The sequence below is a fragment of the Ctenopharyngodon idella genome, chromosome 16 (assembly GCF_019924925.1).
Source record: "Ctenopharyngodon idella isolate HZGC_01 chromosome 16, HZGC01, whole genome shotgun sequence".
Classification (NCBI taxonomy): Eukaryota; Metazoa; Chordata; class Actinopteri; order Cypriniformes; family Xenocyprididae; genus Ctenopharyngodon; species Ctenopharyngodon idella.
In genome coordinates, this window is record NC_067235.1 from 12,101,301 (window position 1) to 12,125,101 (window position 23,801).

At 37.1% G+C, this 23,801-nt stretch overlaps 3 protein-coding genes across 3 annotated transcripts; all 3 read right to left on the reverse strand.

Annotated features, from left to right (window-relative positions):
- Positions 1-1,794: 1,794 nt before the first annotated feature.
- hoxa2b (homeobox A2b) lies at positions 1,795-8,371 on the reverse strand. The gene is made up of 2 exons (XM_051865759.1): positions 5,533-8,371; positions 1,795-4,953 (listed from the first exon to the last, which is right to left on the reverse strand). The coding sequence occupies exons 1-2, from the start codon at positions 5,891-5,893 to the stop codon at positions 4,223-4,225; spliced, it is 1,092 nt and encodes a 363-aa protein (XP_051721719.1). The 5' UTR covers positions 5,894-8,371; the 3' UTR covers positions 1,795-4,222.
- A 5,974-nt stretch (positions 8,372-14,345) lies between these two features.
- Positions 14,346-17,602, reverse strand: hoxa9b (homeobox A9b). Its single transcript, XM_051865765.1, has 2 exons — positions 15,975-17,602; positions 14,346-15,201 (listed from the first exon to the last, which is right to left on the reverse strand). Exons 1-2 carry the CDS (start codon positions 16,501-16,503, stop codon positions 14,963-14,965), a joined length of 768 nt encoding a protein of 255 aa, XP_051721725.1. The 5' UTR covers positions 16,504-17,602; the 3' UTR covers positions 14,346-14,962.
- A 1,300-nt stretch (positions 17,603-18,902) lies between these two features.
- hoxa10b (homeobox A10b) lies at positions 18,903-22,512 on the reverse strand. The gene is made up of 2 exons (XM_051865760.1): positions 21,077-22,512; positions 18,903-19,818 (listed from the first exon to the last, which is right to left on the reverse strand). Exons 1-2 carry the CDS (start codon positions 21,843-21,845, stop codon positions 19,541-19,543), a joined length of 1,047 nt encoding a protein of 348 aa, XP_051721720.1. The 5' UTR covers positions 21,846-22,512; the 3' UTR covers positions 18,903-19,540.
- Positions 22,513-23,801: the final 1,289 nt, after the last annotated feature.

Sequence of the window (23,801 nt, forward strand, 5' to 3'; positions counted from 1 at the left end):
CATGATCTATGAGATAATATCATGCTTCATAGAGCTAATTTGTTCATTTGTATTCTGTGGTGTTGCTGTGGTTGGCCTTGGATCTTGTACGTGAGCCAGTTCTGATTAATACACTTAAAAGGTTTAAACCCTTAAAGGGTTAGTTCACCCAAAAATGAATATTTTGTCATTAATTACTCACCCTCATGTCGTTCCAAACCCGTAAGACATTCGTTCATCTTTGTAACTCAAAAAAATATATTTTTAATGAAATCTGAGAGCTTTCTTTCCCTCCATTGACAGCCTACGCAACTACCACTTTCAAGGTCCAGAAAGGTAGTAAAGACATCATTAAAGTAATCCATGTGACTCCAGTGGTTTAACCTCAATTTTATGAAGCAACACGAGTGCTTTGTTTGCACAAAAAACATAATTTACCACTTTATTTACAAAATAGTATTCTCCAACGAGCGTTCACACAACAACGTCTGCTCTCGCGTCAACAGAACATGCATGTCGTGGTGCTTTCATGAACGCACGTTGGAGATTAATATTTTGTAAATAAAGTGGGTTTTTTTGTTTGTTTTTGTGCAAACAAAGCTTGTGTCACTTCATAAAATTGAGGTTAAACCACTTAAGTCACATGGATTACTTTGATGATGTCTTTACCTTTCTGGGGCTTGAAAGTGGCAGTTGCATAGCCTGTCAATGGAGGGACAGAAAGCTCTCAGATTTCATTAAAAATATCTTCATTTGTGTTCCGAACATGAACAAATGTGTGTTTGGAATGACAATTAATGACAGAATTTTCATTTTTGGGTGAACTAACCCTTTAAATGGATATTTCACTCAAAACTGAAAAATTCTTTTTCATTTATGCAACCTTATTTCGCCAACCTTTATGGCTTTTTTTCTTTTGCGGAACACGCACACAAAAAAAGATATTTTATTTACCTGTTTTTGTCCATAAATTGAAATCAGTTGATTCCAAAGAAACATTGGACATTTTTCAAAAACAAAAAATCTTCTTTCCACAGTGGAAAGAAAGTCATACAGACTGTACATGAGGGTAAATGAAGACAGATTATCATTGTTGAGTGAACAATCCCTTTAAGTGGGATAAGCTTTACATAACTGCACACTCAAAATTCATATATATATACGGTTTGCAGATGTGTGTCTTAATGTTTATATTTGGTGGTTCTGCTCTAATTTTGCTCCACCCTCAGAATATCTGCATAAAGCCCACCTGCATAGGAATGACAAAAGGGACCACCAAGCTTAAATGCATGTTTCCATGGAAACCAGCTGAAGGCTGACTGCACTGACTTTAAATGCCTGCATAGACATTACAGCCCGAGTCAGTGGACTAGCAACGCATGGGCCTTTCCTCTTTAGGCATTAGCTGTCGGGACAGGAATTGTACTTTGCACAGATGGTTCATCACTCCTGGGATGCTGGGATGACCAAAAATATGTCAGGCTCCCTAACCAAAGCCATAAACTTAGGCTGCAAAACACTTGAGAAAATAACATTGTTGCAGGAGCCTCAAACTACATGTACATATTATGCATGCTGAATGGTTTCACATCAGTTTGCATTAAGAAGCAGTTGATTGTTCAATTTGGGTAGGATCGTGAAAATGATGTGACTGTCAAACTGGCATTTTTTAAATAAGTAATTAACAGATAATTATTCTTAAAGTGTCCTTGCAATGCCATATTTTATCATATGTATCTGCAGTGATACCCAAGTCCTATGTAAGTTATTGTGATGCATAATCACTGTAAGGCAAAAAAACTAGTTTATCCAGCATTATATTTTACAACCTCAGCATTTAATCTGGGGTTCTTACAATAGCTGTGAAAGAGCTGACTTCCACATCCAAAATACATGTGATATATTTCAAATATTGGTGTGTACAGATGTAAAAAGGTTACAATGACATTTTGAGCAACACGTTACTTTTTTTTATTCAGTGCATTTTGTCTAGCAGTGTCTAAATGACTAACATCAAAGAATATAAAAATCTTTCTTGGGTAGTTAGCTGGATTTGGATCGCTTCTCTGTGCCAAATCTTAACTCAGTCTTTAACCTGGTTAAAGAATGCCGATCACGTGTTTGGTTTCGTCAAAGGACGTCAGTCAAACTATTTGTTCAGCCTCGATTTGGCGCTAAGCCCGTAGAGCTCCGAACAAGTTTCTGTTGCCTACACATCTCATTGTGTAGGATTTATTTTTTTTTAAATAATAGTTTAAATATTATAATCCTTATTTATTAAACTAACTGGAAGATTAGAGGATTTAAAACCTACTTTGATAATATCTGAAAAGCCCTCAGACCACGATTGAAGACATAATATGCCGATAGGTTTACCGTAGTGATATAATATCAGTCCTACACTGTGTAGGTGTAAATAGCCTGACTTAATACTAGGACTCGGAGCATGCGTCTCTAACAAATGCCGCTGTGCGGTGTGAGCTCCTGGCTGGTAGGCCTCATTTCCATTTCAACACTTACGCTGCAATTGCAACGTGGCGTCAGATGTTTGGAAATTATCCTAGCTAGATTTCACTTAACACTCTTCTCGAGGTACCACTTATTTTGTTTCATATAAAGTTTTGTATTGGTATCCTCACAATTTTCTACAGGAACAGAAACTTGTACTTCATCGTGTAGGCCTGTATATAGCATTAAAAATTATTCGAGTCACCCTAATTGTTAAACAGGATACACCAGCCACGGATAAGAAATAATCGTGGTTAAACTACTTATGTATTTTGAAAAATAAATTATAGGCTACCTTAATGTGTCCGTTAAACTTACGTGTACTATAGAACCGGAGTTGACAGGCTTTTTATTGTGCAAAAAGTGAAAAGCGTTTGCCAAGATCTTGCCTTGTCGATAAAGATTAAAACTGAGTTCTTTTACGGCTGTAACAACGAGCGGATATCAATCGAATTAGTCCAAGAGGACACATAGGCCTATAGAGTTAACATAGATCTTGAGAGACACCAGGGCCGAAGCAATTAGATCGTTTATTAGCTATTAATTCAGATGGCCTAGTAGGTTATTTGGAATTAAAAAGTAGCCTATCGATATTTTAAATATTAGTAGCAGACCTAAGTCTTTGTTTATCCTGTATTATCAGATCATTCCTTGCGTCGTTGCCTGTTGATAAAGCGATAGTTTATTTGACTCTTGTTATTAGCTGCACTGGTCTGATTTGGGACACAGTTAGCCTACATTAATCACATCTCAATCTATACAATGTGTTAAATAAATAATTATCATAAATTATATAAGCTAAATAATTATTTTTTAAAAATGTGGTTTCACTGTTCAATACCGTTCTCGTTCTCAGCGGCGGATTGAATTACGTGGAGTGCTGCCTCAACACCAACCCCCTGTCGAAGGTTTAATAGGCAATAAAATTTAATTGCTGAACTCCAAAACGTTATAGCTCTTGGCCAGGAGATTCCCTGTGTCGTCAGATACAGTAAAGGGCTTATTTGTGTACGCAGCATCAAGACATCAATCTCTTTCTTGATGTATTCTGTTTTTAGTCTACAAATTTGATAGCATCTAAAACTTCCCACTGGATTAATTTTATACAGTTAAAATCTAAATTTAACGCCAACTACGCTACTGGGAAATTAACAAAGATTAATTTTTACGTTAAAAAGAATGTAAAACAAAATTAAATGCGTATTAATTTTGCGCACAAATAGTTTCCAAGAACATGTATTAGTTTTGATTACCGGTACATTTGGCATCCATATAAATATCCAATTTTGTCCCTCGAAACATGACGATAAAATTCATTAATCCTCGTGTAACAGGTACTTACACAAAACATTAGCATAATAAATCAGCAAAATAGTTAATAGGATAGTAAAAATATAGGTATACTTTGAATCTTACCTCATGTTTAATAACAAACCTCTTATTTCTTAATCGGAATACTGAAGAAATAAATAACACCGCTGTTATTTTCAATAACAAGTACAAATTTATTCTATGAAAATATGGCGCTTTGCCGGTGAGCGATACAAAAATAAAACGTGAAAAATATCACTTATTTCCTGCCATATTTTCTCTGTACACAAAAATTATCACTCGATTATTGAAAAACTTACCTCAGTGATTAATGGTCTAGGCCTATTTTTAAAGTCACAATTAAACACACAGACCATCAATGTGAGAAAATATTGACGTCCCTATAATGAAACTTCAGTTAGAGTTAGTAGCTCAAGTGTTGCAGGTCGATTGTTGTAAGCGTCTCGGAGAAGAAATCAAAGGCCTCCGAAGATAAACCAATGGGGCTGTCTACAGATTCTGACAAACTTGGGGACACGGCATCTGAGAGGTGCAAGCAAGAATCATTGGAGAAAACGTTGAAGTCCTGTAAAGAGACGTCCAGGGCCGAGGGACTGCCATTGTCCTGAGCAGATGCACAATCCGGGGCCATTGTTGAGGCGCAGATAGGAACAGTGGGTGACGGGTTGGGAAAATGTTTCAGATGTTTGTCATTGCTACCTAAAGGCGAGACAGTTGCGCTTTGGGAATCACTATTGTGTCCATTCTGTGACTGTTGAGAAGTTAAGGTATTCTGCTGAAATGGATAACCCTCTCTTTCCAAAAGCGCCCCTGATACATTGTTTGCCACTTGTTCGAAAAAAGATTTCCCATCACCCCGTCCGCCAGCCTCCTCCAGGCTCGGTGGTTTTCCATCGCCGTTATGGTTTTCTTTACACTGCGTTTGCCTTTTGTGTTTCATTCTCCGGTTTTGAAACCAAACTTTGACTTGCCGCTCGGTGAGATCCAGCAGAGCGGCGATTTCCACACGCCTTGGTCGGCAGAGATACTTGTTGAAGTGGAACTCCTTCTCCAGCTCCAGCAGCTGAGTGTTAGTGTACGCCGTTCTGAGTCGGCGAGTTGCCCCACTGCCACCATCAGAAATCTCAGGCGAGCCTATGAAGGGATTATAGCATTATACATTATTGATACGCCACTAATTATAACTCTTGATTTTTACTACGCCGCTGTGGGGCTTAAAGCTGACCTCACAAACTTGTCAAATATATTGCGTTTCTCAGGGAGCATAAATTGTTTGTGGGAATGGAGCCACGGCACTTGAATAATTTGTGTCCTCATCCCCAATGCCAGAATATACTGATGTGTCTGGTGTGAGTGCGGAGAGGTCCGAGTGAAGATTAATGAACACGCCAGCTGCCGAGTTGAGTAATGGCAATCTATCATTCTTCATTACTGTCAAATATTAAAATTCATGCCCTGCACTACAAGTAGCTAACACACAGTTTAGGAGTTGTCCAGAGGAGATTCTCCGCATCCAAAAACTAACAAAAAACTTTTAGATATTAACTTGTTCGCATTCAGTTCACATGACCCATGAGGGTAACAAACTATCTTGCACTTTCAGCAGCATGGCCTTGCGCTACACAGCTACTGAAAATAATACTAATAATAAAAACAATTGCATTTCGTTTCCAACGAACTGTAATACAATAAAATTGCATTAAATCCAAATACCTTGAGGGGAGAAGTATAGTGGACCAGGGTCGGTGGTTGTTGCTGTCGAAGTTGTCTGGTTTTTCTTGGATGCTTTTTTCTCCTTCATCCAAGGGTACTCTGGGGGTAAGGATGCGGCAGGCAGCGGGCATGAGCCATTAGGGTTCTGCTTGGGCCGGCTGTGGCGAGGGTGGCTGCCGGGGTTCAGGCTTGGAATGGTCTGCTCAAAAGGAGGAGGAATCAGTGTCGAGTGTGAAAGCGTCGAGCTCTTGATTGATGAACTTTGAAATGCATCACCGACAGGGGGAAAAGATGTCAGGCACTCAGCGAGCGACGGCTGACTATTGATAAAACCCGTCTCTCGCTCGAATTCGTAATTCATCTCCTCCAAGTCTTGCAAATTCGCCGCTCACAAATTTGTGACCCAAGGAAGATATAATGAAATATCGTGCCGGGTTAAAAAAAACTATTTTGCTGATTACGGCCGTATGGGGACCGCGGTGCCATTAAACTATTGCTTTCATGGAGACAAGGTTGAAATTGGACCGTATTGCTTGTCACATGATTACCTCTGTCCAATGACAATTTGGGGTTTAATCAAAAGGAGCCACTGTCTGTGTGATTGATCGAAAAAAGTCCGAGAGGAACGCCTCACTCTCTGGGACGGGCTAGTTTATTTACGCATTTATGGTCAGTTTGCCCACTGCTCTGTAGATTGTAAGTATAGCCAGTACCTGAAACAGAGTGACAGTGGGTCCGTCTGCTGTTTTTCCCTTATTGTTTGACCGGCCCTCGGCTGAAGATCCCTTAACACATCAACTGGACACATAAAACACACCAATAGCCACGATCGAGGAAACCCATTAATCCTGAGTCTGGGTTTTTACTACTTTCTTAGAGAATGCGCGCTCTCGTTTGTGAATGCACGAGCAAACGCGCGCGAGAGAGTACGCGCGCACACATTGCGCGCAGACAAGTTCTTTGAAAGCCCTGGCGCGCCCGCGTGTTCACACGCGCACTGAAGCATTAGGCTTGCATGTGTATTATAGTGTTGTTTATGGGACATTGTAGCCTAGTTATTTTTAAATGACTGAACTTATAAAACTTATAAATTCTGATTTTTTTATTACATTCTTCTACTAGTAGTGCAACTAGCATCGTTAATATTCAATGCAGAATTTCTGAAACTTCTTATTATACATTCGATACATTCATTCGAAATAGAATAGGCCTACATTTTGTAGTATGTAAATAATAACACTACACATTTTAGTATGTATCTTGAATTGAGCTCCATAATTCGTAAGAACGGCGTATACCGTCTAACAGGCACACACAATGTAAATTAATGTAAAATAAAATAGTAAATCTAATAGTTTTTTTTACGTTCAAGAATGTGTCTTCTGTGTTGCCCTCAGAAGTCTTTAGCTAAGTAGGTGTAGGCCTCGAGCACTTTATTGCTTATATTCCAAACAAAGAGCCCTGGAAGCCTGCACGCTATCAATCTTACACGCCAAAAGGTCTGACAGCTTAGTGCCCTAAGAACACATTTAAACCATCTAACACTCCCTTAGATCATATGTGGCCAGGAAGAAGAGAACAACGTAGTACTCACGGTTGAGAGTTTCTCCATTTTGTAAATTAAAATTACAAAAGTGATATTTTCCGAATAAAGGATTGGCCTTGACCATAATTTCATACCGGATGTGCTTCGAATGGACCAGCGTTATTTCGGACCTCGTTTGTTTTTAGATTTTCGTTTCTGGAAAGTCAGCCTTTATCGAAGGGTTGGGAATGAATAGGATTACATATTGATTGTAAGAGAAAAAACGTGTGTTTTTGCAGCTACACAGGAGCTATTGTGTGTAGAAGAACGTGGGTGTCGGCATTCTTCAAAAATACCCTCTCCTTCCTACACATTTCCACCACGAACGAAAAATCTTCATCGTTTCCCACGAGCTGAACATCGAAATCTATCGAGGATGTATGTTTACGGATACTGTTAAATGTAATATTAATTATATGTTAATCTATCTGTTGAAATATTAAATCATATTTACATTGCATTGTGTTTATTCTAATTAGATAGGTCTGACAGAATGGATATGTGAGTATATCAAATTATATTGCAGTGCTTTAAATGAAGCATATTTTTGTTTTTGCAAATTGGCAATCGAACTATAAATTTAATGTCTTTGCAAATGTATTAATGCATGTACATGAATACTAAATGTATTTGAATTTATGTGCTTAGTATCAGAAAGGTGTTTTAATATTTGTCAAATTCTAAATTAATTCCAATATTTCATTAAACAATCTTTGTCTATTGGATTGAGTAAAATTCTCAAGGTCGAGATAATGTTGTTGACTATGTAAGTTACCTTAATTTAAATTAATGTAGCCTATATAAATGCTTCGGTGTGTGCATTTGTCAAATAACATTTCGACGTTTTAATTCACGTTCATGACTGGCAAATAAAATATTAATAAGAAACAATTCTGTTTGTTACGTTTTAAAGTCGGTGTTTAAGGGCAAATCAGCGTATTTTTAAAAATAAGTGTTAGCCTATAATTGTAAATTAGATATTAAATAATTATTTGATTATTTGGCAGTTTGCATAATTTTTGTCCACGTCCTGAGTAGCTATATGTTCCAGCACCAGTCTTTTTGGATGCGTCTGGCACGATGGACAGCCCCGCTGACCGTCTGTTAGACTAAATAATGAATGCTGACGGTCATAAAACACAAGTTAAGAGTGAAAACTTGGCTCGTTGGATCACCAAACAAATTAAGCGATCAATGTGCTACATTCAAAGCTAATGCATTAATAGATTCAGTATAAAAGGATATATATAAAATATATTTACGCATTTCAATATGTAACCATTATTAGTTTACATAGGCTATTGCATAATGCATAATATATATATATATGAATATATTATATGAATGCTAATATAGGCTATATATTACGCATTTCAGTATAGTTATTATTAATGTGTTGAGGTTGTATTAATGTGTTGTGTGGTGGGTTTTTTTTTCTTCAAAATAATATAAAACGCGTTTTAATTTTTAATTGGTAAAGTTTATTACTGAATGTATTTCTCTATTTTCTTTTTCGACATGCAGTTAAATATTTGTGTTTTTCTTTTTGGGGGGGTTATATTGTCTATTTAAGTGAACTAATTCGTTTGTTCTTCACATAGAGTTATGGTGATTTATGTAGATTCAGAGGCCTGTTTAATAACACATATCTGAATAATGAATGGAGTTAAGGTAAATAGGCCTAACAGTGTTACTATAAGATATTTCTGAATATAATTATGACAGCATGTGAATGAGATATGGTCAGCTGAATGGACTTTTTCTCTGCTGCTTCGGTCAACCACATTTCTAAATCTATTCGCTAATGTAAAAAAGCCAGGGTTTGATCTGTCTGTATCCCTCTCAGTGAGCTTTGTAAATTAGTGCGAGTGAGGCGTATATGGGGTGTTTATGATGTCTGCGAAGGCAGCAGTGGCAGTAGCTCTAGCAACAGTGGCGTTTGATGGATGACCCTCTACCCACACACATTGCACTGGGTCGTAAACGAGCTCCAAGCTCCTATTGTTGTGCTGGAGGTGTATGTCATTTCCGGGCATATGCACTATACCCCTGCCCGACAAGAGAATCATGCAGTTTTATTTAGGTTATGACGTTGTGAGAGTATAGCCTGCACCATGAAGATTAGATCCTTTGACTTGCCGGCGTTAATGTAGGCTAACAATTTTATAGTTAGTAGCCTACTTCTTGATGCTAAAACAAGACATTAAAGCAGGATAACTTTGTAAGCCAACGTATATGGTTTTGAAAATGATTAGATTGGCTACTATATCTTGGGGGCTTCTTTTCATTAATAGTTGCCTTTTACGAACAAAAATAAGGAGACCAAATGCATATCGGTTTATGTGTATAGGCCTAGGCCTATGACACCCCTTTTACCTCCCTGGAAAGTTGTGGGTCAGTTGACTGTAAATTATCAGAGTAATGTGATCAAGTAGTCCAACAGCTCTAGTATTACGTTGACCATATCACTGAACATACAGTAGGCTAACCGTGTCTGATCCTTGGGGGCATGAGTCTCTTGCACCAGGAAACGAAAATGCCTTCTTGACTGTACGCAAGGTAATTGGATTAGCCTATGATGGAGTAGCAACAACAAGCTTTTATAAATGTTTTGGAAAAGCATATTTTATGTCTTCAATACTCGTAGGGAGGCATGAAATAGATAATACCGCATTTGGAGCGCTGTTTTTAGCCTATAAGCCATGATATTTTACGATTAGCCTTCATTGTTTCAGTAGCCTATTGTTTGCCTAAAATACGCAGAAGTAAAGGGCAACCTCTATTTTAAAAATCATTTAGGCTATTGTTAGATTATTAGGCTATCAGTTTTCCTATAAACAATAGCGTGTAGGCCCATAGCAAGTGGAGGCTCAACGTCGCCCTCTTTCTTTTAACCGTCCTGCTTCTAAAAACGCGAAAAGATGGGTGTTTTCCTGTAACGTCACGAATATTAACTTAGACGAGTACTTCTAATGTACACCATTTGTTTTACTATGGACTAACGTTTGTTTTCTAAACACCAAACAAAGGATCCGACCAGTTTGTACGTATTTTACGAGGTGGCTAATTCGTACGACGTCAAAACTCGTAAAATATGTACGATTTAGCAAAAAACGTAAGAATTCGTACGAATTAGCCACCTTGTAAAATACGTACGAATTGCTGTGTGATCGGGTTGAAGGATAAATTAAGGATAAATTACTTAATTTAGAAGATAACGTGCAATTTTTATGTTTCGACATTCGCAGTACTTTCGTGTTGAGGATATTATTTCTTTGACGCATTGGCGAAAGTTCCAGCTAGTTCTTTACCTGACAGTCTTCGTAACGATGAACTTAAGTTTTAATGAGAAGGCCTAACTGCTAGGGATTTATGTTCTGGTTCGGGAAACAGGCGTTACTTGATCGAATACCGTATTAGTTAAGACGACCCAAAATGCGTGTGTTGTATCATTATCGGTAAATCCAGCTCGGAGCAACTTAATATCTTCTTTATCTTTATGCTTCCGATGCATAGGCCTATATCTGACAGATATAGACAGCAACATGATACGTAAATGGATTTTACCCTTTTTAGTGAAAGAGGAAAATGACTATAAACAACTGTCTGGTTTCCCGAAACACTGGGATAAGTGGGACCCAAGTTCGTAAGTGCTACTTTATCACTGTGGCCTCTTTTCCCAACTGCGTCGTTATATAGGCTATGTAGGCTACCACGTAGAAACGATCGTGGATTAACAAGGGGCCCCAGACCACTCGTAAGACCATAAGGTGCGTCTTCTTAAAAAGCTATCCCCCTTCACCTTGATCTACGACACAATATGAACAATGTGAAAGCATAAATGTTCAAATTAAACCATCAATTACTTTTTAGATTATACACTGAAATTTGCAAGTGTGGACTGAAATCTTTATGTAATCTTAGTTGCAATATAATTCCCATGCATAAGTCGTGTATCAAACAGATTTCCAGTAAAATATTAATTTATTCTTGCATATATTTCAGAAATAAACGGTCATTTTTTAGGTTTTTAGCAGCTTGCAGTGTCTCTGTCTACCTGGTACACAAAAATAAAAATTCTGTCATCATGAGTTCTTAGGTCAAACAATGAATGTTAATGGGTCCAGTGTTGTTTATACTAAAATGTTGTTCTGAAAGAAAGTTATACAGGATTGGAATGACATGAGAGTGAGTAAATGATGATATTATTTAATTTTTGGGTGATCCCTTAAACTGTTTTAACCCCAACCTGACACTCCACCTCCCCTCAAAGCAGTCAGGCCTACGCCCACCTCAGCAAGCACCTTAGTGTTGTGCATGATTATGTACACAACTAATAATAGGTACGAAGGTCAAAGCTACAACGTTTATCCTTGCTTCAGTACACTCCAACACATTCTAGCTCTTTCTCATTTTCCATTTGGCTGCAAAGCTATTTGGATGTACATACAACACCCATCTGTACACCCATCTGATCTGTTTAGCACTTTGGGACCTAATACCTCTACTAAATTTGTTTTTAAATTCAACTTAATAAAATTAGGTGATGGTTTGAATTACAGGCACAACTTGGTTGTCCCATCGACTCATATAAGAGTGTGAAGCAATGTTCTGGAATAAGTAAGAGGTCACTCTTAAAAAATAAAGGTTCCAAATGGGGTTTTTCGCAGAGATGCCATAGAAGAACCATTATGGGTTCCCCATAGAACCATTCAATTAACAGTTCTTAAAAGAACCATTTTTCTTTGTGTGAAGAACATTTTTATATATTAAATAAGCTTCTTCCATTATAGACTCTTATAAAGGTTCTTTATTGGCATCTGGTTCCATGAAGAACCTAACATACAATCTTTCCACTGGACATAAGGTTCTTTATAGTGAACAAAGGTCCTTTAGATTATTTAAAAGAAACCTTTATTTTTAAGAGTGTAAAGAAGCTTTTGTCCAGTGGAAAGGTTGAAGGTCCATCATGGAACCATATGCCAATAAAAAAAAAACATTATTGTACATACCTTGGGCATAAATGTGCATGCTTCTTATATCTAGTCCTGAGTGACCACTTCCTGCAAAGTTTAGCCAGTCAAGGTTTTTAGGATAACTAGAAACTTCCAGGCATGTATGTTGGATTTGAGCTAAACTCTGCAGGAAGGTATAAAGAACAGTATTGTACACCCCACATGTAAACCATATATGTGACATTTTGTTTGATCCAGATTTATTGGTGAAACTGAGGGGAAACTGTGGTGGGAGGTCATCTGTTTGTAGGCTACTTTTATGTAACCTTATAGGGTTCAGATAAAGATTATGGCATATGCAGCTCAATGCAGCATTCAAGAGCATTCAATTCAATTCAATTCAGCATTCAATTCAAATAATTTTCCAAACGTCAATCAGTGATGCATGGTTTAATGGCTATATATATATATAATCTCAAAAAGTAACAGCCTTTATAAAATTAGATGCAAGTGATAAGGGCTCTTAACGAAGCATTTGCAATATTATCATTATCAGTTCAACTTAAAGTCTTGCATTTAGGCTTAAACTAAAAACTACTAATACTTAAATGAAATGATCGTTCAATCTGACTTTGTACACAGGCCTTTTTAACCAAAAATACCTTGTTTCGACCATATTATAATGGACAGTTGTTGAAATATTTGCATCAATAAATAATAAGTTTCATTTATACTGAGCCTTTCCATTGCTCATGGACGCTTAGGTCTTGTTCGTGGCTGGCCCTCATTAAGTTAGGTTGCTGTAAAGCAGAATCCGTTTTGTCACTTGATAGTTTCAAACAAACCGCTGTCTCCACCTGCTGGATACTAATGGTAGTGGCTTATTTAATGGTAGTGGCTCATTTGGCCAGTCTGTTTGTTAAAATACACTATAAAATAATGCTTCTCAATTCTGTTCAGGGAGGCCCCACAGCACTGCCCAGTTTTGGCGTTTCACTCATCAGACACACCAAATATAGATCATGAAGCACTTTATTAATGAGCTGATTCACTGATGAATCAGGTGTGTTAAATAAGGGAGACATCCAAAATGTGAAGCGTTCGGGGGGCACCTTTAACAAAACGGAAATATTTAGAATTCCTAGTCATGCTATTTAGCAGAAACGAGTGCACCTTTGCGATTCATCTTTAAGGCTTCAAAAAAAAAAAAAATAAAAAAAAAGTTCATGGGGGGAAAATTAAATAAAACAAGTTTTAAGAAAGTAAATTTCTTTTATATGCTTAAGTTTAAATGACCAAAATAGCAAAGATACTGGACACAGCAAGAAAAAGTACAATGCGTCAATAGGTTTGTTTCCGTTGTCACTTCATGCATGACGAGGCAACAAATGGGTGATCAGTTCTGCAACGTTTTAATTGTTGCTGAGGAGTAATAAAGTAATTAGCGGAGAAAAAACAGACAGTGTGGCTGAGCCCCATTTTACGATGCTGTCTGGGTTAGAGCCTTTGAAGATACCCTATAGTTTTTTGCTTTCTGTTTTCCTTTATTTTGTGTGTTTATTTAATACAAATAATAATAACGACATAATAATAGTAGTAGTAGTAATAATAATAATAATAATACAATTAAAAATGATCGAATATTTAAAAAAAAAATTAAAATAAAATTAAAATGTAATAATATATATCCCGTGTTACTGTAATTGTATTGATGTAGGCGTCACGCCTACAAAAAGTCGTTCTAGTTCCGCCCTCAATCGCTTTGCACCCCATAAACAGTTAAGACTGTGATTGTGGTTTATTGCCGCACGGCCACTAATATCGCTTGCAGGGGCAAAGCACAAATAGAATGAGCAGGCCTGTCTACGAGCATCAAACTAAGCTTTATTTATTCGGATAAACGGCATCCGGGCCGTTAACAGGACACTAAACAGTGGGTTGCAAGATAACGGTAGAATGAGCGCGCGCATGAGGAGTGTAAAACTGTTTGGAGGGCGGTAAAATATTTCTGGAGTAAAAATAGCATGGAATTGCAGTCATTGTCAACCTCGTTCAGGGACGATTTATTAATGTTGAGTCTTTCATGATTCTGGAACTTAATCTGCTGTTATAGCACAGAAACACTTGACTGCAATTATGAGTAACAACTTATTTCAATATCGATGCAGAATTTCATTTCATTAGCAATGATTGTAACCCATGAAACCAAAGAAAATGTATTGTTTTCGGATATATTTGCCCAGACCTTTGGTACAGAGAGTCTTAACGAAATATACTATTTATCAGAAATTTATTTATGTACACATTTCATTTGAAAAGAACTAACACTGTTGATTTGAGGTATTGGCGTATGCAATTTTCCACATATAACATTACAAGCACGTAAATGTTACAAAATTCACTGAAATATTTCAACGACGAACAACACAACATAAATTAATTCATCTTAATACATAGGTAGTTCAAATACATCTAGGTAGTCACAATAAACATTGATACATTACGCTACAAGTTTTTTTCTGAATTAAAAAAAATCATGCATATCATCAGCATTTCATATCGCAGAAACTGTTTCCCTGAAATCATGAACTGGTACCTTAAAAAACAAAATTTAACATATTTAAAATTTACACAATGCGAAATGCTATAGACCTACAACAAACAGACCAAATAAGAGAACTATCACCAACAAGCTGTATACAAAGACACAATCATATATATACAAGCTCAGATCAAAGGTTTGTGCAATGTACATCTAACATTACAAAATGTTGGCTATATTATAATCTACTGTGGTTGTGCATGAGGGAAAAGACAGACTAATTCACAAACACCTTCGCACGAAGCAAAGAACTCATCTGCAGTGCGCATTTACAGCTTTCCATTTTTTTTAAATGTCTTTTGGACGATCTTTATTGCATTTCTTCATCTTCATCCTACGGTTTTGGAACCAAATTTTGACTTGTCTCTCGGTGAGATTTAGGAGTCTTGCCACTTCATATCTACGGTCGCGTGAGAGGTACATATTAAACAGAAATTCTTTCTCCAGCTCGAGAGTTTGATGCTTAGTGTATGGACAGCGCTTTTTCCTAGTGGACTTCGCATGCAGCCAGTTGGACGCAGGGTTATCTGCAAGAAGGGTCGGAGAGAGAGAGCTAGTCATGTTGCCACTTGAAAAATACTGCGGCCATTTTATGGTCAGCGCGCGAGAAGAAAGAAGAGTCAAAAATAAAGACTATACTTGACTAGAATTTTGAATATGCTGAAGATGGAAAGCAAAATCCCGGATTACACGTTTCCGGCCTGCGGGTATATTTTATATGATCGAAAATTTTATGTGCAAGCTATAATTTTCCTCTTACTGACAGTTTTGGCATCCTTGAATGAAGGATAAACAAGGGCCTTACTGTCTATTAGAAAAACAGTGCTTAAGAATCCAGATTGCATGGCTAATGACAACAATTGTGCATTTCTATCCAGTCTTTCACTATGCCATTTAATCGAATGTAATGTGTCTAAAACCACACTCTAAATTTAGGGCAGCACTTCAAAGAAGTCTTGAAAATATGACATGCAGTGGTCTAGTCTATTACATCCTAATGCAAATATGTGGTATTTTTAATTACTTTACATTGAAACAGGCTGTCAAATGCAGCTTATTGCCACCCACAGAACAAAAGAAGAAAGAAAGGCCTAGTTAGAAGACCTTTAGCCTTGTAAGCTACTGGAAAACGCTGTATAATATAGCAATACGTAACTACAATCTACAATAAATAGGCAATTGATGACGTCTCTCGTTAGATATAGGCTATATATATAATCGACGCCTAGTGAATTAATCTTTTAAAGTAACTGAAGCCTGTTCTACATATCAAAGTACATTCTGATGTAGTTGCACTTACTTGTGTCTACATCTAGCTTCGTCTCTGCTGGAGTTTTCTCATCCTGTGATCCGTTGGAAACCGCATCGTCAGGTAGCTTCCTCTCTGCTTGGGTCGTATTGTTGTCAGTCTCGGCCACAAGCAGTGTATGTGTGGTGCACTCACCACTCCCAACCAGTGGTTCAAGTTTTATATCATGGTGCGTATCTGTGGATAATCCCGTGAAAGGCAGAGCAGGAAGCGGTTCTAGCGCCCAGGAACGCACGGATGCTCCATCGGTTTCTCCTGTTGAACATGGGTGATGGATGTACGGGTGGTAGGCGATAGAGGTACCTGGGGGCTGAACGGGCACGGGACTCCACGACGCACCAAAAATTGATGATTTGGCCTGGAAAGTGTACGGCTCCTGTTCGCCATATTCAAGTAGCGTCAGTTCTCGAGTCTGCTGCTGGACCACGGGTCCAGATGAGAACCTCGGTGCCAAATGATCGTCATTCTCGTGTGGAATGTGTGAGTCAGCGTAGTAACTCAGTGTGCCCAATGTCGACATAACAAAAACAAGCAAAGAGAGACCAGCCGGACGGATACACCCACAATGAAACTGCCACAAAAGCAGAATCCGTTGAAATCAAGTAACTAACTACTTGACTTCGCTGTGAACTACAGACCTCTGATAAGTTGAATCACTGCAGAGATTGGATTGGATGTGCTAGGCACGTGACTGTGGGAGAGAACGTGGGAGATAAAGGGGAAAGCCTAACCAGTGCACACGGTTAAATGGCCTCCATTTTACAAGTCATATTTTTAATGGTATAGCCATATGCTTTTATGAAGGTGGATTTGATTTTATTCATGTTGTTAAACTTCAGCATCTAATAACCAAGCGTAACAAAAATGGTTATTTGAGAAGCGTCGTTGTAGAATTTCGTATCCAAATTTTAATGGAGTGGGCCTACTGTTTGCAATAATAAAATAAACCCCTAAACGCGTAAATAGGCTAGATTATTATGTCATTGTATATCTCATCACTGACGTCCAGTTTAACATCATCCACCTTGTTTTAGACAGAACATGTTTATTTTTCACATATTTTGCAGGCAAATCTATGATGGATACACGTATTCTGCAAGGCCTAGCCGAGCACAAGAAGACATAAAATAGTTCAGACGTAAAAATGATCTTTACGTGAGCCATATGTATACTTTATATGGCAGTAAGTGCCACTGGATGGTTGAGATATGACCTGTTAAGTGACCAGTCATTCGCTCAAACCTTCAGTCTGCTCCTCAGCAAGGCATACTGTGATGTGCAGACAAGTTAAACTAAATCTGAACGTGAACTAAGCGGCTGATAATGAATGAAAGCTAACTGGAAAAAAAATACAAAAAGTTTGATCGGACTCTAGATGCTACTTCTACAAAATAGACCATTTGTTTTATGTATAAAATTAAGCTTTACGCATTAAAACAAAATCTTACAACAGCTGTGAAATTATTCAAATGTAGAGATTAAAATGTTTTTGGTCAACACTGCAAAAACAAAAAAAAAAAACGATGATTTTTATCATCTATCACATTATAGCACAATCACATTATTATTGTAATAGGCTAGCTACTGTTGTATTTGTGATTAAGCTAATAAATATAGCAGAAAATGTTTTTACAATATCCCACACAGCCTATTCAGTGAAATAGTGACTTGTATTGTAGAATTGTAAATATATTCGTATATGTGCAGAGGTTAAATTTAAGCATAAACGTAGCATCTAGCGTTGAACGGCATATTAGCTATAAGCACTCAGAATATAAACAATAGCCTATGGTGTTTGAAAATCAGAAATGTCGTAATTCTTACGTAAAGTATGAGTATACACAGTGTTGTTCTAATAGGAAATTGTGTGATTTAATGCTGATAACAGTGAAATCTTTGTAGCCTTATCCATGAAAACATTGACAATAGAGGACAACCATTGGCGACCAGAGGCAAATTCTCTCCCTCTGGTCAATGAGCATTGCTGTGATCTTGTCCTCGGAAGAGTGGATCTCTGGGGCACTTCAACAGACTTTGTTTATAACAGGGGCTATTACTCTGTTTTTCTTCGGGTTGTAACTTGGCTGTCTGGCCTGAATATGGCCAATAAAGCCTTTGTGTTTTTTTCCTCCGGCCCAGCAGACGCATCCGGCGATGTGGGCGTGCTCTCAGTCTCGGATGCGCACGCGGCTTTGGCCAAAGTGCATTGATCGTAACCGAGGCCTTGCTATCTACACCTGCACTCCACCATTTACTTTTATACAGCTCTAAAGATTTCAGTTCAACAGTGCAGCTCATGCATTAAAATAATGTCGTTAATATATAAAACGTTGTTGAGAATTGCTGGTCTTTTTTTTAGTAGGCTATACTTTTCTAAACTCTTCTCAGACTTCGCCGCAACATATTTGTCCTGTTGTTGTGCTGAATCTCACTGCGAGGCAATTAAGACAGTTTCTTGTTGTGGGGATGTAAAATAGAGCCCAACAACATGAAACTACCTAAATCACTTTGCAGTTGTCTTTGTTTCTTGCTTGAGAAGATAAGTAAGAAGGCGACGCCGTATTTTTGTCTATTTATTTTATCGACATTGTGTGTTGCACAAGCAAACAAGTACAATAAAATAAGTTTTTGTTTTGTTTACAATACTGTGATTTTAACAATGCTATCAACCAAATTTTTTGACTTTCATGGAATATTCCCTTGAATTTAAATTAGATTAAATCAGAAAAATTATCTGAATGTTGACAGGAATTGTTATATGAATAGGAATGATTGGAATAATAATTTTTGTGTGACTCTTCACGGGACCAGTACTGTGTAGACAGAATGATAGGGTATAAATCATTTAATTTTATAGTCAGTAAAATTACAGTCATTACTACTCCATTACAAATCTCCGTATAAAGAAAGCTCGGAAAATCAGGAGTGTTACAAGAATTGTTTAAAAGTCATGCCTTTATTTATTTTCTGCCACGTATGAATAATTAATTTACATCTGAGTCCGGCCTGTGTTTTCAGAAAGATTGTACCTTTCAATGTTTTTAAAATATATGAAGTCCCGTCATGTTTATAACTATACAAGTTTCTACATTATAAACCGGACTTATGCCTAGAACAGCAAATAGGCTACATGACAAGGTCGTACTTAAGAAACGTATTGTTATTATTTAAAAATGGTTTCATAATAGTTATTATTATTATTATTACAACATGCAAATATCGCAGTTATATACAATAAATGTACAATATAGTCTGAATGCTATGTACAATGAACACCTTCAGCATTCGATATTTTCCTCTCTTGCTTTTACAGTGAAGTACTCTTGACAGTTTATAAATAACCATGACATGTTATGACGACTGGGATGTCAAATAAAATTATACATAAACAGATAAAAACGTCAACAGTATACGACACACAATAAGTTATCAATAGTATCTTGCACAAGTCAAATATGCACACACACACACACCTACGGAGACGGTTTGTTGTAAGTAGGCTACCACTGCAGCTGATGGAGGAGGAGGGCGCCAGAGATCTATAAAGCGAGGAGGCTTCATGTAAAACTGAAGTTGGTCGACAACTCTCGGATTCTGTTTTCTCGACTCATTTTCTTCAGCTTCATCCGTCGGTTCTGAAACCAGATTTTGACTTGTCTGTCCGTGAGGTGAACACTGCGGCTGATCTCGAGGCGACGCTCTCGTGTCAAGTACATGTTGAAGAGGAACTCTTTCTCCAGCTCTAGTGTCTGATGTTTGGTGTAGGGGCAACGCTTCTTACGGCCACTCTTCGCAGTCAGCCAGTTAGCTGTATTCTCACTTTTGGAATCTCCTGCTGAAAATGTGAGGGAAATATAAGTTCAATATTAGCCCCCATTTCACAACACCTTATAATAGGCTACAATGACCATACTATACCTACTAATTAATGACTAAAGTAACAATAATAACAACGTGTAGCATCTATAAAATAATTACAAATCAAATACATGCTGTTCCGCATTATTAGTCTACTTCCGTAAACAAGTTCTTCTAACATTAACGTTTTAATGTAAATTATGACCCTTGTGAAAATAGTGTGTAATTGGCGTGCGACTTATTAATGCAGTTTTTTATTTATTTTTATTTATTTATTTTATTTCAGTCTATTATATATATATATATATATATATATATATATATATATATATATATATATATATATTGTTTTGCCTATCTGAAAGTTAAATTAGTTTTTTTAATCAATATTTCTTTTTTTGTTTGTTAGAACAATTGTCTTATAAAGGCACTGACGACGCTTTATCGGTCGTTTCTTGTGGAAAGATTAGCTATATAAAGAATATTTTTTGTTCACGGGCAGTGTAACTAAAACTCGCCAAATATGCATATAGAAAAGAAACTTTTATAACTCACATTAGGTTATTACAGATCTCAAGTTGTCATAAACAGCATAATGAAAAACAGGCTTGCTAAATACATATAGACATATTGAAAGGGATGGTTCATGGGTCGTGACTCGTGAGCAATAGGCCCTGTTTGCTTTAGAACATTTTATGTGATCATTTAAAAATTTTGAGATTATTTTTAAGCACAGTTTTGCGTTTGACACAAATGAATGTTTGCAGAAAAAGTGTGTGAACATATTGACCAAATGAGGGTTATTACTGTGCGCTTTTGTTGCAGTATGTTTTAAACGGTCTGTATGCTATTATTAAAAGCGTGAGGTTTAAAAACTAGGAAAAAATAATTTGCAGTTGGCTCGAAGGAGTGATGTGTTATGTGTAAAGGATTACAGACAGGCACAAGGACTTAAGCTGAATTGGTTTGGGCGTGCTGCACCTCCTCAGAAATGTATTTATAAATTAGAAGAATCTCGCACATGATTATGATTGCTAAACCTGCCCTATCTAAAGCCTTATGGGGTGTTTAAAATAAAGTCAGAAATATTACTGTAATACTATATGCAATATACTATCAAATAGCACCAAAAAAAAATCTATATAGGCTATAGCGCGCAAAGGCGTTAATGTTTCTACGCGCCTAAAAGGACGTCAAAATCGTTTGGACTTTAAGACTGCGGCAACAAAACTAACCTTTAGTAACCGTGACCGCCTTCTCCGGGCTGTCTGGTGGTTCGGGAGATGAAGCGGTGCCAGTGGACCCCCTTAGCTCCTTGTTTCTTCCCGGGGCACATGGTGCGCATGTGGGGGGTTCGTCGCTCTCTTCCCTGCTTGCTTCTGCTGCTGCTATGGCTGAAAGAGAGCTGTCAAATCGGCTCGAGCGTTGAGCAGCAAGATGAGTCGATATAGACTGGTTGTCTGGAAAACCTTTAGATGTGGTGCACGTCTGAGATAGACGGAAGTAACCGGGCACCGGAACACAGCCGTTATTGTTGCTAGATGGACATGAGTTTGGTGTAAGCCGCGAGTACGATATATCCTCTGTAATAGTGTCTTTTGGACACTTCTCAGACTCGTATAAGCAGTAAGAGTTTTCCTCTTTTATGGTGGGCGAGAACGACCGTGGGGTAATTTGGTTGTTAGGCTGTTCAATGCGACAGGACCTCGACGTCTCCAGCCATGTTTCCATTCCTTGATATGGCCCACACGTAGGTACTACATTTTGCGAATTGCTCTCGGTCCGTTTGAGTCCAGAAAAATAGCCACAGTTAGACAGTCCGTAAGAATACTCGGAGGTCGGTGGCAAGTAGACCCCGCTGTTTTGGTAGTAGTGTCCACTTCCCTCGGCCCTTCCGTGGATCAAGGAGTCTACCAGAAACGAATTTCCAGATGGACTATCGGAGCATGACATCTTTGTGGTATAATTTGACGGTGGAAGAAGATTGCCCTTTCTGGATGACATTTCTTGTGCAAAACATGCTGAAAATAATTACTGATAACTATACAACTCAGTGTGAGCTAACAGCCAATTAAATCGCAACGAGCACCGATGACTCCTCCCTCTGTGCGCACGTAACCCTTGTATCCCATATCTTTTTCAAGCTACTAGATTTTTTTTTAAAGTCAAATCTACATAAACCTGATCAGTCGTTTTTGAAAGTATAAACGAATAAAAACAGAATTTAACTTGAACAGCATTATGTTTACGACCACTGACTTCGTTAACACTGACATTGCCGCTGAGCCTTGTGAGCCACGTAGCCTGTATAAAACCAAAAAGCAACAAGGTATCGAAAAGGAGATCAAGTGCTAAAATAGTAAACCTTTATGATACACTGTAATTGCCCCAACAGCCCTTTAAGCACATAAACAGTGAGTTACAGACTGCTCTTCTGGTTTTCATGCATGCGGTGGGTCAAAACAATTTATTTACACTCAAGTTCAAAACGAGAGGCGCTTTCGGTCTGCTTTTCAGAAACACTTAATGTGGTGGATGTGGATTTCCATGCTGTGGAATATTATAAACATTTAGCATGTGATAATCTCAAAGCTACAAATAGGCCTGTTTAAGCTTTAGAATTACAATACTGAGTTACGGGTCAATGGTAAAAAAATGGTAAAAATAAATAAATAAATAAATAAATAAATAAATAAATATATATATATATATATATAATTTGAAAGCTACTATAATATAGGCTATATAAATATAGAGACAAATCTAACCACAATCCCATGGCATTTAAATTATTTACCGAAACCAATTCTAACGCAACTGTTGTGGTGTGTGATTAAATTCACCTTTGTCTGCTTTTGACTTCCAGGGGATATTTTCATCTGAAAGCCTGTGTGATGTCCGCCGTTGTATGTAATTTGATTTGCATTTAATTACATGAAATAGACTGTAATTCCACTCTTTCTCAGATTTGGGTTATTCCATTCTTTCTCAGATTTGGGTTACTTTTCTTTTTCTTTCGGTCTATGTGCCTGAAAAATTTGATGATGTAAATGATCATTTATTGCTTTATCTCTGAACTTTCTTTCCAACGGATTTTACGCTGTGAAAAATACTCTGATATTTTCACAGAAATAGGCATATTTTTACGTCCATATCATCCTATAGCTAAAATTAACACATTTCTGATAACAAAACTTTTAAAAGCAGATGACCATTAACATGCGATTTTTAATAGCGACTAAACAGAATAACTAGGACTCGGGTCGAAAAAAAACATTGGGAAAAAAATGGTACACCAATATAAAGAAGTAAACTAATTAAACTAACTAATTTTCTTGATAGTTAAGTTGTCCCTGCTCCAATAATCATGTTCTGATTCCCATTGTAAAATCTAAACGAGTGACAATGTTAATTATTAATAATTATTATTTGAAAGTGAATCTTTTCGGCTACGTTGAGAGATGAATTTTAATTATTGAAATATGCTACATTTATTTAATTACATTTATTAGCTACATTATATATATTTAGGCTATAGGCCTACTTTGTTCATCATGAAATCAACGGGTATTGTTTTAAAAGTCAATGGAGTTTTTTTTTAATTAATTCGCCAATAATGACTAGAGAATTTTATTTTTAATTTAACACGTCACGGTAATTCGCAGAAGACGTCTTTTTATATTAATTAGGAAACATTTTGGAATAAAAAAAACTATAGTACATCAAGGTTAGGCCATCAAGAATCAAAACAAGTCTAATTTCTCACAATTAGCTTACTTTTACAAAGAAAATTAAGCTGTGATATTTGTCATTAGCAAACAAACACTCTGGGACTAATACAACTGTTACTAGCGGTACTACTTTTTCAAAAGAAGGCTTTTTTAATCATTAAACTTTACATGTAGGCTAGGTTTTGAACATTACTATGTTATTGTTGTCTAAATAATAATAATAATAGCT

Coding starts and splice junctions, on each gene's coding strand:
- hoxa9b (XM_051865765.1), bottom strand. CDS start 16,503: ATGTCGACATTGGGCACACTGAGTTACTACGCTGACTCACACATTCCA. Junction 15,202..15,974: donor GAAGCTAGATGTAGACACAA/GTAAGTGCAACT, acceptor CCCTTCTTGCAG/ATAACCCTGCGTCCAACTGG.
- hoxa10b (XM_051865760.1), bottom strand. CDS start 21,845: ATGTCATCCAGAAAGGGCAATCTTCTTCCACCGTCAAATTATACCACA. Junction 19,819..21,076: donor GGCGGTCACGGTTACTAAAG/GTTAGTTTTGTT, acceptor TCACATTTTCAG/CAGGAGATTCCAAAAGTGAG.
- hoxa2b (XM_051865759.1), bottom strand. CDS start 5,893: ATGAATTACGAATTCGAGCGAGAGACGGGTTTTATCAATAGTCAGCCG. Junction 4,954..5,532: donor ACTATACTTCTCCCCTCAAG/GTATTTGGATTT, acceptor ATCCCTTCATAG/GCTCGCCTGAGATTTCTGAT.